The sequence below is a fragment of the Haliotis asinina genome, chromosome 8 (genome assembly GCF_037392515.1).
Source record: "Haliotis asinina isolate JCU_RB_2024 chromosome 8, JCU_Hal_asi_v2, whole genome shotgun sequence".
NCBI lineage: Eukaryota > Metazoa > Mollusca > Gastropoda > Lepetellida > Haliotidae > Haliotis > Haliotis asinina.
Window position 1 is genome coordinate 37,426,501 of NC_090287.1, and position 20,866 is coordinate 37,447,366.

The 20,866-nt window shown below is 38.6% G+C and overlaps 1 protein-coding gene across 2 annotated transcripts in view; it reads left to right on the top strand.

Moving 5' to 3' along the window:
- Nucleotides 1-1,159: 1,159 nt before the first annotated feature.
- Nucleotides 1,160-20,866, top strand: part of LOC137294437 (synaptotagmin-14-like) — a 70,014-nt gene continuing 50,307 nt past the window's right edge. For both annotated transcript variants that reach the window (XM_067825445.1, XM_067825446.1), the window contains exon 1: nt 1,160-1,746. In XM_067825445.1, the coding sequence (XP_067681546.1) occupies nt 1,257-1,746 (490 nt within the window). In that variant the 5' untranslated portion in view covers nt 1,160-1,256. The remainder of the gene's footprint in view (nt 1,747-20,866) is intronic.

The following is a 20,866-nucleotide window of genomic DNA, read 5'->3' on the forward strand; positions in this document are numbered from 1 at the left end:
AATATTCAAGCAATATCACAGCGAGAGACACCAGATATGGGCTTCCCATGTTGGGATTCAAACCTGGGTCTTCAGCAGACAAGCGGATGCTTTTACCATCACGCTACCCTGCCGCCCCATAATAAAGTTATAAGGAGTTTATTCTTCTAATATATTGTCCCTGAACAATTACCATATGTCATGAGTAACTTTCTTCCTGTTGAAGTCCATCATGACAAAGACTTGGAATCGGTTCCCCATATGGGTACACTGTGTGGAACCCATTTCTGGAATATTGCTGTAAGCTTCAGTAAAACTAAACTCACTCACTCCTACTGAACTCAAGGTGGGGTAGTCGTGTGGTTATACATTCACTTATCACAACGACGGTACAAGTTCATGTACCATATGGGTACAGTGGAGAGCCATTTTTGGTGTCTCCTACTGTGATATTGCTGAATTATTGCTAAAAGTGTCACAAAACCAAAATCACTCACTATTGTTAAAAACTGGTGTTCAGCAGCCCATAAGAGTTGCCTGTTGGGATGGTATGGTGAGTTTGTTTACTTTGTCATCATATCATCATATCATTTGATCATTGTATCCCAATTGTCTTGGTTGATGATCATGATGTCAATCACAGGAGGGAATGGTCAAGACAGACTAACGTCATATAACATGAATTTAACCAAGTACAGTGTTAAACAACAAAAAGACTAGCTATGGCATTCTGCCTTGGTAACCTGTTACTTCTTCCCAAGAGACCATCAAATGCAGTATTCATGACAACTAAAATACAGTGTATGAATAACTATGAGGGAAGCATTACCGTGAACTAAATAGTCTGACATTTCAGCTTTGGACCCGTGAACAAAACTGAAAGGTGTCTCTTCTAGTCTGTTTAGGATTTTGTTAATGAAATAGCATTAATGCAAACAGAGCCTAATATGATAAATGAACTAAAATGAAAACATTTATGACCTCCGCCCACGTGTATTAAGAAGGTCAAATTCCCTTCAGTAATTAGCCCCTTGCGACTATTGGTATTGCTCAATCATCTCCACTCTCCCGCTCTTGGTGGACCATTTAAACAATTGCTTCTATTAACATACCAAGTAATGGCCTCATTTTCACAATTACATCAGGGAAGCATATTTGTGTTGTAATTGTTAGTAATGCCAGGACATGGTGATTAGAGAGAGAGCTTTCCGCAAGTTATAGAGTTTGGACAAGTGAAGAACTTTTCTGTGAGTTATGGAGTTTGAGACATTGTGGGTATGTTGAAGAAGGTGTTGGCTGTCCTGCTCCTGTGCTTTGGGCTGCACTGGTCAGATGAGGCTAGGAGTTCCGAACTTAAAACTACGACCAATCCCAGCACTTTTGGACCTCTGGAAGAAACAAGCGAGGGTGGGGGAACGGATGGTTGGGAGGAAGTGGGACACAATGATACCACTTTTGGCATGGCTGCAGCTCTGTATGATGACTTAGAAAACAGTGCCACAAATGGCTCGGAGACAAACAGTACCATCACCAACGACGATGATGTGGACTACTTTGGTGGAGAGGAAGCAGCCCTGGTGGTTGCAGGGGGTGAGGATAAACAGAACACCTCAGGGAATGGCAATTCCACAGATTATGATTTGTACGGCAATTCTACAGATTCTGATCTCTATGGCAACATGACATATGATTCCGAAGATAATTACACAGACTTACAGGGTAATGAAACTATAGCAGTTTTTATCAAGAAGAAGTTTCATAGAGAAGGTCAGTTTGGGTATCTTTTAATTATTTCTCTTGACAGTTGAAGAATGGTTTCTTGTGATCCAGGATGTAACATAACCGTGAAGATCCGGGTTAGAACTGATCTCCTGCAATCCATGCTTGTCATGTAAGGCGAATAATGGGATCGGCTGATCACTCATTGACTTGGTTGACACATGTCATCGTATCCCAGTTGTGTAGATCGATTCTCATGCTGTTGATGACTGGATTGTCTGGTTGAGACTCGATTACATACAGATTACCGCCATATAGCTGGAGTATTGTTAAACAATAAACCAAACCAAGATCTAACTGGGTTGGTCATTGCTTGCATAATAAACCTTGAGTTTAAAAAAAACAATCTCAAACTCACTTAAAGTGTCAGCTGCCCAAACCGAGTCCTGATGTTACACATAGCTAGGTTTTTGCCAGAGGGAGACAGGCCATAATAGGATAGCAACTTATGGTGTAAACATTAATGTTATATATCAATAAATTATTGTATCTCAAAACAAGGATCACAATACATTTTGTCAGTTATAACTTCTGTGTACAAATACATAGGATACGTTACAAATTATATTGATCCTAAGTGTGTGAATAATAACAGAAACTGTTCTTGCCTGCAATGTCCCATCTTTGCTATCTGAAATTTCAAAACATATTACTGAAGCAAAATGAAAAGCATATTTGTAATGGGATGAATTGTACACCATGGTGGGACATGCTCAAAGTGCTACAATCTGATTATTATTCACCTGGATAACCCAAACCTCTGAGGTACGAGAAGGTTAATTATTATAGTCACATGACTTATCCCACCAGAGACCCATTTTCTTCTGGGTCAGTAGAGGCAATTTTTAACAAACATGCTTGTCTAAGGAGAGCCTATTTGCTACATGTCTTTTGTTGTGGGGCAGGACTGAAGTCTTAGAAACGTTCAGGAGTCAGGGGCCCGTTTCACAAAACTCTCGTAAGCCTAAGATCTCGTAACTTTTCTCGTAGCATTTGCACCTCCTATGTTACAGTATGCCAGGTACAAGAGCTACGAGAAAAGTTACGAGATCTTAGGCTTGCGAGAGTTTTGTGAAACTGGCCCCAGGCTGCCAAACATGGTCACCTATCCAAAGACTCTTTGAGCTTCATCTGATTTGTGAACTGAACTCTATGCATAAGACCACACACCACCAGAAAGGATAAACCTTATAAAACTGAAACACTGTTTCCAATGGGAATTGTATCACACTCATGTCTAATAGCAGCTGTAGTGTCTATTCAAATAGCCTGCCAGTGACATTCATGCCGAGATGTCTTTGCACATCTATGTGTGTATAGTTGTGAGACAAATGATACAGGAGTTTATCGCACAATAAAATGACCCCGGATGAATAAACGAATGGAATGGAAACGAGTTAGAATTGGTCCATGATATGGTTGCTATGCATGAAGACGAGCAGAGCGCAGGCGATTTTGAATGGTTTGGGCAGTCACTCGACTTCCAAACAGTACATTCCCAGTGGATGTGGCAGTGACAGACCGATTACACAAGTGACGTAAGACAACCTGTTGGTCTTCTGTGGGATGACTACATCCCATTACCCTCGCAACATCAGTGACGGACGTTCCCGTGTTCAGCATGCCAATGGCATGTTCATGCTGAATGTTTGACAGTCATGGCATTGCAAATTAGCGAATAATTAACCATAAAACCATGTTTTTCTGAGATGACACTCTACTCTGCTACCGTGTGATCAATTGCACTTGTATCAGTAGGTCACATGACTTGTGGCACGTGGAAACATGATTTTAGCATTCAGTGCTCTCCTCCTTATTACGTAGGCCCGACCAGTAGAATGAATGTGTGACGTAATGCCCTTGACAATGCATTTAACCATAATCACAACAAGAACTCTTTCAAGAAAAGTTTCAAAACACTGTTTGAAAAGTAATGAGTGTCAAGTTTTTATTTTTGCTTGCGTGTATATCAGATCTCAACATTATGTACATCTCCTTCAATGATGTTATTAATATATAAAGATTAAAAAACCCATATTTATATAATGCTCCTCCCAATCTTCCTTGGACAATGCCCAACAAGTGTGAGTTACAATCAGATGTTTAAGATCTGGGCTCACTTGCACTAAGCAGTCTTAGCTGAGCTAAAATGATTGTAACTCCCATTTTCCAACGTGGGGTTAAGTTAGTCATAGTGCTAAGACAGCTTTGTGCAAGTGGGCCCTGGTATTTTACAAAATATTTGTAAAAGATCAGAATAATAAGAAAAGAGTATTATTGTTTATTCTAAAAAGTAATGCATGAAGACATCCAGAAAATGGTGACATGTAACATTTCTACCATTTAGCAGTTGAGTACAACAACACAAATTGCAATAACTTCCTACAATTCTAAAACTAGCATTGTCTAATTTATGGACACATGAACTTTGCAAGCATTTGTTCAAATCACCAGAAATAACAGTCATCACAGAACAATGTTTTGTAACTAAATAAACCATGCGTCATTCTTTGTTGTTCTTTTGAACAGATCGCACAGCTTGCTAATAACTGAAAGCATCTGCCAGAGTTAATCATTTTGTTGTTGAGGTGATTATTGACATACTGAGGTCGCCATAGATATTTGATAAGTCCTTCATATTATTGTTTGAATTACAGTATCTGCACTATGGTGTACGAGTACAAGGTCAACAGAGATGCGTGTAATACATCTCACTAGTGTATCAGTAATGTACGAACAAAATGTTCATTTATAGTTGGCAGGCTTCTTCAGTATCTACTTTATCAGTGACTGCGATATATCTTATATTACATGGAAGAAAGTTTCAGTTCCTTTTTACACTTTGGCCAATATGTCAGTATTTATTTATTGTTTTATGTCATTAATAAACTATTGAACTTCATGATCATCTGTTCATGCAAGTACGTCATTGCCCTTAGTAAGTGGGGCATGCGGCAGTCTATTGGTTAAAGGATTTGCTTATCACGCCGATGACCTTGGTTCGATTCTCACATGGGTATGATGTGTGCACCCAATTTCTGGTAGCCTCTGCCATGATATAGCTGGAATGTTGCTAAAAATGGCATAATGCACTCACTCACTCATTCCAGCTAATGGCGATGAGCTGTAAATAATCAAGTCAAGACTAGACAATCGAGTGATGGATAATGTATACTATGACACACAATCTATCAAGTCATCTTCATATTATATTTCTGTTTGTTGTTAACCCCACACCTGCGATATTCGAGCTATTTCACAGTGACCTGTGGGTAGATTGAATCAGGACCAGACAATTCAATGACAGGTGGTGTTTAGAATGTCAGGGTAACCACAGTTATTTCTTGCAATGTTGTATAGTCACATGCATGTGTCATATTTTCACCAGTAATCAATTCTGGACTGGACAATCCTGTGATCAACAGTATGAACATCTATCTACACATTTGGGATACAATGACATGTCTCAACTTCGTAAGCGATCCTAATGCATGAGTCATATTTATAGCAGCCTGTAAAAAAATCAATTGTGGACCAGACAATCCAGTGATCAACAGCATGAGCATCTATCTACACAGTTTGGGATACAATGACATGTCTCAACCAAGGAAGTGATCCTGACCTGATCCAGTTAGCCACCTCTTACAACAAGCATGGTTTGCTGAAGACCAGTTCTTACCAAGATCTTCATGGGTCTGATGACTGGGAGATTTAGTATGTGCTTTACGATGTAATCCATATTTCACACATGGACATTAAGGTGTTGTAGATTCATTATGATTCTTATGTCTCCATACTAAATGATGCCATGTTGATAACAGTGGTGGGAGATGGTCCTGCCTCTTTATCTCATTGAATGCACTTTATTTGTATGGATTCCAAATTCCCTTTGACCTTTTGGTAATGGAGTTTGATAAAAGGTTTGACCAACTGGGTCAGTGATGACGTGTGGCAAGAGGTTTGACCAGTGAGCTACTAAGAGAATTGCCCTCAGTATGACACCTGTTCTGACAATCGTACAGAATGTACTGCTAATTAGATGTCTTCCTGCTGACCGCGGATAAAGCCTGTCCACCTATTTCAAGCTCTTATTTATTCTGGTCGTGAAAACGTTTCTGATTGAATGTTAGGTCAATATTCAATAACCGTGGTACTTGTGGGAAGTTTCCTCAACTCCAGTCGTGGTGGGTCTCATTGTAAACAGGCTTTGATCTTTCATACAGAAGTAATGCATATAATCCAACGATTGGATTGACTGTGCAAAGCTCTTCCTGTCCCAGGCTGCAGGAAGACAAGACTCTGTGTTGATACAGATTAATGTACAATCAGCTCAAGGCCTAGCTTGTTTGGCCACTCTCCTTCCTTTACTGCAGGCTATTTTTATTGATTAGCCAGCTACTATATCATGTTTGCCATCATCAGAACTACCTCGGTATCTTTGCAAACATTATTTTATGAATGGATTCCATTATCTAAAGCAGTGTCGAGAAACTGCATCCTGAGATGCGATGCTAAATGAAAAGATTATATCTTCAACCTGTGTGATTGTTTATCTTGAAACTGGTCCAAGAACTGGAATGGATGGTACAAGGTTTTTGTTTCTTGGCTTGTTTTGAGTGGGATCAGTGTTATTTCTTATTAGAAGTAAATCTAGATTGTACATGTGCTTTACGAGGGTTGGCTGAAAAGTTCTAAGCCTCACTGTGAAAAAAAGTCCACGTTTGTAATTTATTTTTCTACATAGTCCCTTTCCAAGTTCACACACTTTTGCCAGCGATGCTGCAAGGCCCGAATCCCGGTCAGGAAGAAATCTTCTTCAGCTACCCTAAAAAAATCAGTCACAGCGGAAATGACGTCATCATTACTTGCAAAATGGTGACCAGCGAGTTCCTTTTTCATTTTGGGGAACAGGTGGAAGTCAGAAGGAGCCAAATCAGGTGAATAAGGAGGATGGTCAATGAGTTCAAAGCCACAATCACAGATTGTTGACATGGCCACCACCGATTTGTGAACAGGCGCATTGTCTTGGTGGAAGAGGACACCTTTAGCGATCATCCCTCGTCGTTTGGCTTTGATTGCTTCTCACAACTGGTTCAGTAGATCAGCATAGTATCTGCCGTTGATAGTTTGACCTTTTTCAAGATAATCAATGAGCAGAATACCCCTGGAATCCCAAAAGACTGATGCCATCACCTTTCCAGCTGAAGGAACAGACTTGGCTTTCTTCGGAGCTGGTGAATCAGGATGCTTCCACTGTTTTGACTGTAGTTTTGTTTCTGGTTGAAAGTGATGTATCCAGGTCTCATCCATGGTTACAAATCGTGCCACAAAATCATCGGGATCTGCTTCAAAACGACGCAAATTGTCAAGGGACGTCTGGAACCTGACACGTTTCTGTTCTGCTGTCAAGAGCTTTGGCACCCATCTTGCAGAAACTTTAGTCATTCCTAATTCGTTGGTGATAATATGCTCAACCCTCTCATGAGAGATGCCCACTACACTAGCAATATGTCGAGTAGTCAATCGTCGATCATCCATCAACATATCGAGCACTCGCGTGATGTTTTCTGGAGTGGTTGCTGTTGAAGGCCTTCCCGAGCGTGGGTCATCATCAAGGCTTTGTCTGCCACGCTTAAATTCTGCAGCCCACTTCTTTACTGTGGAAAATGAAGGAGCATCATCCCATAGAGTGGAGACCATGTCAGCATGTATCTGTGTTGGGGACATCCCTTTCTTTTGCAAGTACTTGATGACTGCCCTGTATTCAGTTTTGTCCATTTCTGATGATTTCAGAGGATAGGTTTACCCAAAGAGCTGTAGTTGAGATAAAACTATTAGTACGTTTGTAGTTCTTGTGTCTATGATTCACTAAATGATTGTCCTCATTGGTGGCAAACACCTGTCTCTACCTGGTGGGGAAAAACCACTCAGGCTGAGAACTTTTCAGCCAACCCTCGTACATAGCTTCTCTTTTCTCCTGCAGTGAGTGTGGCATAAAACTAAACTCACTCGCTCTCTCCTGTACTTCAATGCCGTTTGATCCAGGTTAGGTGATGAAAAAAAACAACTTTTTGTTTAAAAGGTAATTGCCGACAAAGATGGAAGTTAACCAAGACTCTATTACCCTGAATACCAATGGCACTACCTTCAGTATGTTTGAGATTCTACCTGCCCTTTCAATACCTTTGACATTAACAAAAACAGTGCTTATTCCGTTCTAGTAACGTGATCATTCTCTTGACTCTGAATATCTAAAATAGAGCAGAAAAACATATGTGAGCATAAGATAAGCTGTTTGGGGATTAACAAAGTGTAAATGCTAACAGTGTACTTTTCCCCTACATTTCCAGCAGTCTGATGTTCTTGTAATGTTTCTCTTAAAAGGGCATGAGGGTGAGCCTGAAAATCCTGATATCTTTAGTATCTGTCTAATAGCTTTAAATCAGTGTCCTGTGAAAGTCACTGGACTTGCACCATTACATACTGGAATGCCATAGAGATGTAATGACAAAATAAGAGATGATAGCAGTCTTCCTTAGTAGTAACGAAACGCCAACATCAATATACAGAGTCTGTATCAGACATCCTAAAGAGGTCACGGAAACCATGGTCTCAAGGATAAAGGTTCTCTGAAGCCAATGATTTGGGAGATTTGTTGCCCACCCTCCAGGAACCGTTGGGACTGCACAGCGTAAGAACAAGAATATACTGTGTAGCTCATATAATCAAACAACTCCAAGATTTCCTGCTGTGGTCTACAAAATTAATAGCCAACAGTATTGATTGTATTCTGGATATTGCTTGGAAACATTTGGCCAAACCAGAAACTGACTCCACTAAATTAGAAAAATGTAGTGTTCCTGAATTTGAAATTCGCAAACAAACGAGAATCGATGTTGGAAACTAAATCAACATTCTCACATAAAAATCGGTTTCCTTAAGTGTTTGGTTATATTTCACATATCAAGAACCACCAACTGTTTTATTTTCCTGTACAAACAGCATCTCATTGAAGTTGTTCAATCTGAGGATTACTGCTACCATAATAGCTGGAATATTGCAGCATTAAACAACAAACCAGCCAATGTTAGGATCGTACTGTCGAAGGTGGATTTCGTAGCTTCTGATTAAATCCCACTAGTTGTGACTGCCAAGACTCATGGTACAGCTACCAACCTGTTGGTCGTGCAACCATCATAAGTGACATCTCTATTGTTGACAGTAACAACTCTCATCAGTTGAGCAAACATGACCAAAATATTGTTTTAACAGCCTGCTTCAAACTGAGATCACAACTTCAACGTTCCAACATCAGGGCCTTATTTGGCTTAGGAAGAAATTTGTCCAAATGAAGCAGCAGTGCTATTTAATCTTCACCTGACCCTAAAACCTAAACACAGGTTATTTGGATTCCAAGGCTGAAGAAGAAGGGAGACAGTTTGCTGGGTCAATGAGATTACTATCTCAAAAATGAATGTAAATCCTTGATACAATAATTAAGGAAAGATTTCTTTACATTTAGCGAGTATTTGTGACAGCTAGAATCAACATCAGGGCCATGTGGATTGTCAAAGTCTCTGAAAAGAACCAAGTTTGAATATGTCAAAAGATTTTATTTTTCACCTTTGTACATCATTGCTCCACATGATAAAATTGAAGAATTTATTTTCATGATCCAGTGGGCATTTTAGGATAGTAATTCTTTATCCTCAAAGGTCAGTACAATTTGTCAAAAATGAAAGCAGATGTAATGTGAAATTTACTGTGAAATAAATAGGTGTAATGGTGATTTTTATCAAGCTTCAGATAATCGAAGATCTGATACAGAAGCATAATGGACAATTAACCAATTATCTTCCTTTGATTTACCCACATAAGCAAGACATAGAGACCAGCAAAACCACCTCGTCTGTTCAATGTTGAGATCTATGCATAATAGCCCATAGTGAGATAAAAGACCATTATATGCTTTCCCTTCTATTGTTTCCTTTCATGTCAAGCAGCGTAGCTGCAGCTCCAGCCTTTGGTGTCGACATTCCACAACTTTTGTCGAACAATTGGACATGCCATTTATTCAGATTTCAAAGAGCATGATTTATCTATTTCTCAGTGTTTGAAGTGTTATATGATGGTGAGATTATTTCCAAAATCTGATCTCTCAGTAACGGATGTATGTCCAAAACAAATGTCTACTTGAACATAGACTATATGGTCTTGTGTTTGTTTACTAGCCTTTGCATGTGTTTGTGATGATTATCACCATGTCTGGAGGATGTACTTCACAAAAACTAATGATATCATTACTGGGGTGGTAGGTTACTCTAATGCAGCTGCTTGTCTCACTGAAAAACTGGTTTTGATTCCCCTCATGAGGGCAATGAGTAAATCCCATTTCTGGTGTCCCCCGCATGATATTGCTCGAATGTTGCAAAAAGTGGCATAAAACCATACTCACCCTCTCACCGATTGATATCCTTCCTTGTTGATAGTGATTCATGATTCAGTTAGAATCATACAATAGACTCTGCTTTTAACAAGGTTTCTGATAGTGATGAAAACGAATCTGCCACTTATATAAATAGCATGTTTAACATGGCATTGTTGAAACTTATTTATTAATCTGCATAGAAAGGAAAGGAATACGTATGGTTCAGATCAATGGAAACAAATCTCTACCCACCATTTTCAATTAAAGAATTATGACCCACCTTGGTTATAATCGAATTTAATAGATGTTCATGGATGTAAAGGTATGCACAATTGGAGATTCGTCATTCAGCAGCACAACGGCCGACACAAACATCTGGTGACAGCTGTTTGCACATACACTGTAGCTTGATGCTTCTCGCTGACATTTAGCCACACCACCCAATAACAGACATCTGCTGCAGTGTCTCTGGAGTCAGCAACAGGCAGCAGTAGCAGGAACTGCCATCGGGGCATACTGCACCCATGAAATTCATCGGAGACAGTAAGCATGTTCTATCACCCTTGTCCTTGGAGAACCCAGGCTTTTGTCTGTAGAAAGGATAGCTTTGGATGTGGGACCAGTCTGTTTTTGCTGATTCTATTTTATTTGAGGGATCTTTTTTCAGAGGTTAATGTCACATGTCCAAAGCGATTATGAATTTCGTCCTTATACCTATAATCTGTTGGGTTTGTGTGAACTTGTGGTTTGTCAAATTGTGATCATTTGTCTGTAAACATTTTGCAGGATCATTGCATCATTTTATTGTTGAATTTGTGTTTGTCAATATCGGTATAAGGATCTGCAATTTTAAATATTACGTCACCCATACACTTCAGTATTCATGTTTTCTGAGATGAGTGAGTGAGCGAGTGAGTTTAATTGTACGCCGCACTCAGCAATGTTCCAACTATATGTTGACGGTCTGTAAATAATCGAGTCTGGACCACCAAGTCAGTGAGCCTGACCACCCAATCCCATTATTTGCCTTTTTCGACAAGCATAGTCACCTACTTTGGCAAGCATGGGTTGCTGAAGGCCTGTTCTACCTGGATCTCCACGAGTCTGTTTTCTCAACATGTTCTTTTCACACTAGACCACTTTCTCAGATCAAGATCATGTTGGGGCTTGGGCTTGGCAAGGTTATTGATGATCAGTCATCATCAATGCACATTCATGATTATGTGACCACAATTTAAATACTCAAACCACAGACTATCATGTAAACTTTGTGGCGATAATACACAGCAGATGAAGGATCAAATGTATTGTCTTCCATTGTCTGTTGAATGTTTGTGAGCAGCCACAGATGCAACCCAGACATGTTTTAAAAATCCCCTTAAACATTAGATTGGTCAGTTTTAAAGAACAACCAAAAGGAATGGGTGGTCAGTGTCACTGCCTTGGTTGGTTCCTGTCATTGTATCCTAGTTACGTGGTGGAAACTGCTGATGTCAGTCACTGGATTGTCTGGTTCAGTCTTGATCAAACGCAACTTGTGAAGATACAGTTTAGAATTGTACTTCAGCAAACCATGCATGTAACCAAATTTTTCACTTAGTATCGACTAATGAGTGAGTGAGTGAATAAGAGAGTTTAGTTTTACGCCGCACTCTGCAATATTCCAGACAAGTCAGCGAGCCTGACCACTTATGACAAACACAGACGGTTTTTATGGCAACCATGGGTTGCTAAAGGCCTACTCTACCATAGACCATCATATGTCATATCGACTAATGTGATTGGGAAGTCAGGCTCGCTGACTTGTTTGACACATGTCATCATGTCCCATTTGTGTAGGTTGATGCTCATGCTGCTGATCACTGGATTGTCTCGTCCAGGCTTGATTCTTTACAAACAGCTGTCCAACAGCTGGAATATTCCTGGGTGTGACATGAAACATCACGCAAATAAACCTGAGTAATAACATATCTGTCATGTAGCTAAAATGTTGCTGAGTGCTGTTCAACAACAAAGAAACAAAATATTCTAAAAATTATGGCTTGAGTGCCAAAGCCATGACATTTTATTCATATATCTCAGCATATTTGAATAAACACATGAGATTAGAAAATGATGTCATCAATGTAAATGGCGACTAGTCTGATACAGTAGATGCTATTTACGCAGATGATAATAATTTGTCCCTGCATATTTACTGGAATTGTGAAGATCCAGGTTAGAATTGGTCTTCAGTAACCCATGCTTGTCGTTAGGGGTGCCTGACAGAATAGAGTGGTCAGACTCACTGACTTGGTTGACACGTCATCATATCCCATTTACATAGATTGATGATTATAATGTTGATCACTGGATTGTTTGTTCCAGTTTTGATTATTTACACTGCCACCATATAGCTGGAATATTGCTGAATGCCGCATAAAACGACATACCTCACCAAACCAAATCAAACCCTTCACTGTGATGTATTACACTTTTGTTTTGTTACAATCTTCGATTGCTTCCTCGATGTAGTCCACATTTAACGTCTCAGAAAACATATACATGCTGCATGGAAATGGTACACTTTTGACTCATTCTGCAGCCATTACAGCTGGTAAGATATATATTGGCTATTATAAAAATAATGTGGTCATATTGGTATGTATAATGGTTATGTTTATTGCTTTGAAATACATTTGAACATGATGTAATTTGATATTTTATTCTCTTATCATGGTTGATGTTTATGTAACCAAATTTTTCACTTAATTAAAAACATTTGTTTGTTCTCACAGCAAAACAAACTTGCTCTCAGAATTCCCAACACTACTGAACAGAAGTACTAGATTCATTTTTGGGGTAATATAATGAATAATGGTAATATGAATTATATGGAAATGCAAACCTTTTGCAAGCCTTTTGAAGTACTGTTCTTATAGACATGGTTGAGGTCAAATTTGGAAAAATTCTGTGACACTTCTCAATGTGTTGCTGAATGTTTCAGTGATAAAATCAGTTTGAAAGTTTTTCTGATATTGTTTTAGCTCGATTAACTATTGATGTGTGGCAGCTGTCATGTCTGGAACATCTACATGCAGTTGGCTTGAGCTCTCAATGTTTCAGAACCAGTAGGGGAGTTGGGGTAGCCTAGTGGTTAAAGTGTTCGATCGTCATGCCAAAGACCCGGGTTTGATTCCTCACATTAGTGCAATGTGTGAATCTCACTTCTTGAGTCCCCTGCTGTGATATTGCTGGAATATTGCTGAAAGAGGTTGCAAAACTCAACTTAGCGTTAATGACATATGTGGATATTGGTGACCAATGGACAGCTGGCGTTGACCATTTCATCTCGGTACCACATTTACAGAACTATCTTTAAAGTATCTGTCAAACTGGACATGAGCATCACAGAGCTACAGGTGACAGTGTGAGTGGTCAAATGACTACAAAATTGGAACCTGCATGCCTGACGTCCACTTGTTATCCCTTGACTGACAGACCATTACGTTACTGCATGATTGATGGACCATCAAGAACAACGGTACCAGACTTATCATCATTGGACAAACATTTCGTTTTGGATTGAATCAAGGTTAACTTTCGACTTTCTTGCTAAACGCAGCAGAATGTGGCGTGGATGGAATGAATATTTTCATGCTGTTCATGCTAGACAAAATGATCATCTTGAGGTTGGCTCATGCAGTGACTATCAAACACCTGTGCATGTTACTCACAGATGTGTCACTTGGCAGTACCATCCTGGCGACACATTTGGTGCCATTTGCATGCAGACATGGCTTAGTTTTGAGGTTTAGGGTGACAATGCAACAATATACAGGTCTTGTATTGTTAAGGAGTACTGCAACAGAACCTAACCTCCTTACCATGCCACAACTCAGTGCAGACTTGTTACCCATCAAACATGTCTGGGTTTTCCTTGGATGGTGTGGCACTACCCTGGAGACAGAATGGAATGGGAACTATTGGACATTTGATTATGCCTTGTCAAATCTGGGAGTCTTGAATAGAGGCATATTCATGCAATGTTTATTTTCATGGTAAATCATATGATAGACTTTGGCTATTCTTTTTACAAAATGTTTTGGTCATCTGACATTTAATGACTAATACAGATTGCAGTCAGATGTCCCTGAAGCTAGTAAACTACTTATTTCACAAAAGATATAACACAGCAGTAGTTGTGACACTTCTATCTGAATATCACAGGGTTTTTTTTCCTTAATAATTTTGACAATCATGATGCAGTATCAGATTTAATTTGCTTCCCAGTGCCTAGATTTTTTAAGGTCTCTTAACACTAAGATTGTCGCAAGTGCCATACATTAACATTAACTTACAACTATCTTAGCACTAAGAGAGCTTAAAGATCTAGGCCATGGAAGTTTTGCTTAGTATTATGTTGCATTACTCCAGGTAGGAAAGATCGGGGTCAGGTCAGTTTTCAGATCTTGTTGGAGATGTTGATGACTAGAAGACAAGTTCTTTGATGTTGTAACCAGATGATTTTTCTAGGAGGGATTTAATAGTCCAAGCTCTATGTGTGCATACTAAATGAAAGCTTGAAATAAAACAAACCAGTTTTAACATTGGTGAACCACTTGTGTTATTCCAGGACATGTTGAATACCATCTTGGGTGAGGAATGCAGGTTTAAGTGTTGAAATGGTGTTTTATTTGTAATTGGAGGACCGGATAGATTTTGGCAGAACTGGTAAAAAATTTGACCAGCCAGTCCTGTGGACAGCTTTTCTACATCATTCCTACACTGATTACATGAGTGAGCTCTTGTAAGAGTTTGATGTGGTGTTTCTGTTTAGCTCACCTGTGTTTAGAACAAAGCAATTATATTGTTACAACTGTAAGACTCTTTTAAGGCATAGGAGTTAGGATTATTTTAGCGCTAAGATCTCAAAAAGCTGTGTGAACTTAGGTCATTGTAGTTGTCCATAGACAGGAGTCTTCCTAAAGTTTTTATCTTACCTAATCAAGTGTCAAGCAGTTAGTGTCGTGCAGTTTTATCCATCTTTGATAAATATATCCACAGAAACCATTAGGCCACTCAGTGAGTGAATGAATAGTGTTTAACCCCCCCAACAGCAACATTGCAGCTATTTGTGGAATGAGTGAGTGAGTTGGGTTTTACGCCACTTTTAGCAATGTTCCAGCAATATCACAACAGGGAACACCAGAAATGGACTTCACACATTATGCCCATGTGGGGAATCAAACCCGTGCCTTCGGCGTGACGAGCGAACGCTTTAACCACTCGGCCACCTCACCGCCCCACTTATTCATGGAGTGCACAAGACCAATGAAGGCAACACTTCATAAATGGCTACTGTGGCTTTTTATTGCTAAGTCATAGATTTTCAAAATATGGAATGAGAAGCTACATAGGTGTAGTGAGGAGTGCATCTTATCGTATAAGATCTATTTTTGTGAAGTTATGAACTTTGACTTTTATTTGACCTTGTCAAATCCATTTCACCGTAGTATCCTCTCAACAACCAGTGAAGTCGATACCTTACATGCTTGATCCTACCAATGAAGAAGCCTAAATCAGGTCCTCCTGGATTCCACGATTCCGCAGTTGCAGAAAAAATCACAGAATTTACCTTTCCATGCAGTAAAAAGTCTGGTCTGCGGAAAACATATTTTCGGGCTGAATCCGTGCAGAATTTGCCACTTTTCTGCCGTGGAAATTGCTTATTTTAAAAAATTGAGTGAAAACTGGCTGACAGCCAAAACGAAAATTAGATTTAATGTCATAAGTAGGATCGGTCACACATAAAACGAACTGGCATATTTTTTGTGACACCATATTTTGAAAATATTTACGATTAAAGCAAGTTTTAGACATGTTTCAAATAAAATTAGATGAATTTGACACTGCAATTATGTTCTCAAAATCGATCTTTTTGAAAATAGAAATTATTTCAGAGTTTGTTTAAATATAAATTTGTTATTTGCATGAAACCGGAAGTTGTTCATATGCATCAACGTTGCAAACACGGAAAAGGTGTCGGTGCCTTGTCATCAAACTTACTCAAGATGTGATGTGTACTGTCAACTTAACTTTATATCTGTGTTTGAGAATTAAACTACAAATGTCTGTATAATGTTTTTTCCTTAATGTTTTAACAGCAGAATGTTTTGCAGAATATTGAAAAATGGGGTGCAGAATTTGCTTAAATTTGCCATGGAATTCTTAAAAAACTGCTGCGGTATCCAGGAGGAACTGCTAAATTATGTAAAGAGATTTGAATATGATTTTCAATATGGCCACCACGACAGTTAAGAAACACCTCTTTCCATCTTTGCTTTAATATTTTCACTCTAATTGTGACATATATGGCAGGGTATACCCGGTAAGCCAAGTTTGAGTACCTGGAGAAGTCCTTATGAAAAGGTTGGTTTGACTAAAACTTATATAGTCCAAACAGCAAATGAAAAACAATTTTCAAAAAAATGAAATCTCATAAAAGTGAGCATTCATGTTTATGTCTTCTGTTTGAAAGCTTGACAAAGGCCAGAGTGGCATTTCTTTTGCTGTTTAGTATACTTTTGTGGAACTATTTGTTCTTTTTCATAGTGTGCACTTGCGTATTATTTCTGTGTCATGAGTTGTGTTCAGAATTATTTCAGGCAAGCAAACAAGAGCTAATAAATTTTGTCAAAGAAGATGTGAAATATGGGATTAAAGTGACAACAGACATTAGGATGTACCTGTTCAACTGTATTTTTGTTACATCAGACATCATTTTGTTTGCAGAAATTATGAATAGTGTATGTATCTTGTAAACTTCCTTCATGGACACACAAATTTGATACACGTGAAGGTGAGCTTCAGGGCCGAGAGACACTTTCCATCGGTGAAAGATAACATGAAAATTACTCGTATTTTATTGACATTAATTTGTGAATGGTACAGGACAATAACTCACCCTACTGGATTACAGTGACACATGGTGCTCTGCACATTCTGTAGAGTTGTTGAACAAACTGATACTGGCAGTCATGAGAGTAATAATGAATGCATGGGGTTGATATCTTGTGTCATCTGTGAAGTTTACTGTTCTTTCCGGCGCCATCTGTTCTCACAGGTTTTGATGTTATTGATTGTTAAATGATTGGCAGTGTGTGTGTCGTCAAGGGTTAGCAAAGGATTATGGTAAATTGGCAATATATCACAGGTGTTATGCCATCTGTTATGTCACTTGGGTCATTATTGACTCTGATGACTCTTGTGGTACCGGGGAGGCGTAACTGTGGATTGTGACTCGGCGTTTCCAGTTTAAATAATTGACAAACAACTCATCAAATTTCCAGATCTGAAAGGGCAGAATTTTTGCATTAACATTCTAACATTCTCTTTATTCTCTGTTTATCAAGATGCATGATTCACCGACTGGTAATAGGATCTGTATGTTTTCTTTCTTTTCAGTCAAATGGATGAACTCACATGCCTGTTCACCACTGTGTGAAATAACCACTGGCCCCCTAGCCTGTGGCTAGTAGAAATCAAATAGGGCCAGTGAATACTCATAGTCACTGGTTCGACTGGCTAGTGGATTTTCATAGGGGCATTTTGTAAATATATCATTTTTAGGGTAATACATTTTTAAATCATGCAAGATTATGGCCTGAAATATTCATCATTTTAGCAGATTAATGATGGAACTATGTCAGCTTTCAATTTTGGGGGGCTGGTGAATTGTTTTGTGGGCTTGTAGCATTTTGAAACTATTTTGCACATTGATACACACACACAACACACATACCAAACAAAGAATGAAACAAACACACACTCACACACATATTCATTCACTCACTCACTCTCCTCACACACACACACACACACACACACCATAACCCCATGCACACAGACTCACAGATGCAGACAAATGCCACACACAGAGATTATGCATGTATAACACAACATCACAGCCTTTGTGAATGTTACTTTGTGACAACATTATAACATCACAGTATAATCTGAAGCAGTAATGTCTCCCTGAAGATAAAGTTGAAAAAAAACCCAAGAATTTGTGTTTGTCATTTTGTGGATTATGTGTACTTCTGTACACTGTTGAACTTTGTGTCTATATACATATATATATTCATGTAACTAATTGAGTATGAAATTATTGTGAAAATATTTGTTGCTCATATTCACATTAATAAGCATCTTTATATGGGCATAATCATTTTTTGTAGTATCAGTTGTACAGTACAGAAACAATTACATGTATTGAAAGGCTGCCAATATAGACTGAACACCAAAGGAAACACAAGTTTTGAAAAATTGAAATCTCATAAAAGTAAGCGTTCATGCTATGTTTTCTGTTTAAAAACTTGACTTACTGTATAGTTACAGGGGTGCAAGATTCAGTTGATTAGAGTATTGAAACAATTACATCATTCAAACAGTTACACTATTCGAACAGTTACACCACTCAAACAGTTACAGTATTCAAACGGTTACAGTATTCAGACAGTTACAGCATTCAGACAGTTACACCATTCAAACAGTTACACCATTCAAACATTAAACCATTGAAACAGTTACACTGTTCAAACAGTTACAGCAGTCAAACGGTTACAGCATTCTCAGAGTTTCAGCAGTCAAACATTTACCATGTTCCAACACTTACAGCAAACACCCACTCTATATGCAGTTGTCTTTCTTTGTAGTAATCTTGTAAAATTTTGTTTCAATTGAAAGCAAGAGGTCAGTGGAGTTGCCTGGTGGGTAAAATGTTCATTTGACAAGTCTGGGTTCAATTCCACACAATGGGTGCAATGTGTGAAGCCCATTCCTGATGTTTCTGCTTTTATATGGCTGGAATATTGTCAAAACCAGATTAAAACTAAACTCTCTCACTCATTAAAAGCGACCTGTATAACAAAAATATGCAGCATCGGTTCAAGTTGAACAGACTTTTCAGATGCTGTGAGGCATACTGGCTCAGGTTAAAACCATACTCAAGCACTGAATGGATAGCACCAATACATGTAATAACACTTAGAATCAGTAACCAAGTCAGTCTCATTTGAATAGGTCTTGTTTACCAAGTCCTGCTCTTTGTTTCCTGGATGTTAACTCACATATCTAGCACAGGAAAGGATATATATTGTATATGGAGAAGAAAACTTTCGTAAACACACTGCTGTTATCCACCCACCTCCAACCCATATCATGCACAGGTTTTATATTTTACTGATAGGTAGGGCATTCATTCTCACTGTGTTCTAGTGGTAATCTTGATTGATGTGATATTAAATAATTGATTGACATTGTCTAGAATAAGGATTTACTATAAACAACTAGGGTGCATGTGGAGGTACATTTTTGTCACTTTCCCTGAATTTTAGATTTTCCATAGACTGCTAGGGTGCCTTGTGTCAAAGACCCACAGATCCCACTTGAATAATTCATGAGGTTAGCAGAGATGCCGACCCTCCTGAATTTATTGGAAGCATCTTGTAAAATGCAGATCGACTCTGTCATTCAAACAAAGACAAATTCATTCTGATACTTTTCAGAAATATACAAAGATGTAGATAGTTTTATTATAGGAGGCCGAGGATCATCTTTCACTATAAATAATGATAGCTAAATAAATCTAACACTTAAATCACAAACGTTCTCAAATTGTTTACACAAGAAAGTTAGCCTGGAGTTGAGTAGGCTGCCCAGTAAATTCCATGCACTGTTTATTTTATTCACCTAACATTCACAAACACTGCCGACTACTGTAAACCAGTTTCAGTTGTTTTAAGATCACTATGAGTGATGGCATTGAAAAGTCTTGTTCCTTGAGAGTAACAGTTTATAGGGATCCCTAACTTATTGGGAAGATTCCTAATTTTATCTATCTTCGGGAGCTCAGCTTCATCATTGCACAAATTTGGGGCTGGCTCCTCTTGGTTACATGCAACTACAAAATGATGAGAAAATAAGGAATACACAGGATTCCAGATTTTCCTTTGAGACAAAAATAAATTAGACTGTTAGTGTTTGACAGTATTTGTGTAGACATTTGAATAAACAATACCAAAAGAAAGTGCATGCTATATTTTAGATTTCTGTGTCTCAGTAAAATACAGATACTTGTACTTTTGTTGGTTTGAGTCCTAAAGAATACATACACTTTTTATGGACATACAACTTTTTTCTGTGTAGGCGATGTTTCGACATAGATTTTAATGTCATTGTCAAGCAAGTGGTTGAACTGTCTAACCCACCCAAATTAGGCCCATGCTCCAAAGGTGTGGGTTTGAATCCAGATGGGACTCAACCCAATAAAGAACAACAATCCGTGCTTTGCTGAGAAGTGAAGTCCCCATTATAAGATGCATTAATGTTGTATAAACATTTATATGAAGTTGAGATAATGATAGTAATAAGGCCTCCGTGTTTCATATTCTCCACAAAGTTCTTGGTGGGTTTGACTGGGCAGCTCTTCCTTTGCAGAAGTACCATTCGCTGCGTGTAGAGGGGGCATATGCCCTGAGCTGATGATGAGCCTTAGAAGCCTGACTATGAGAGGATCACCCGAACTTTCTCTGTTGCATACTATCTTTAATCTGTAAAATGTTACATGCTGAATTCGTAATTAATTGTGTAGTGTGTAGTGAAGTTACAAATGTTCCTGTGCTGTATTCAATGCCCTTT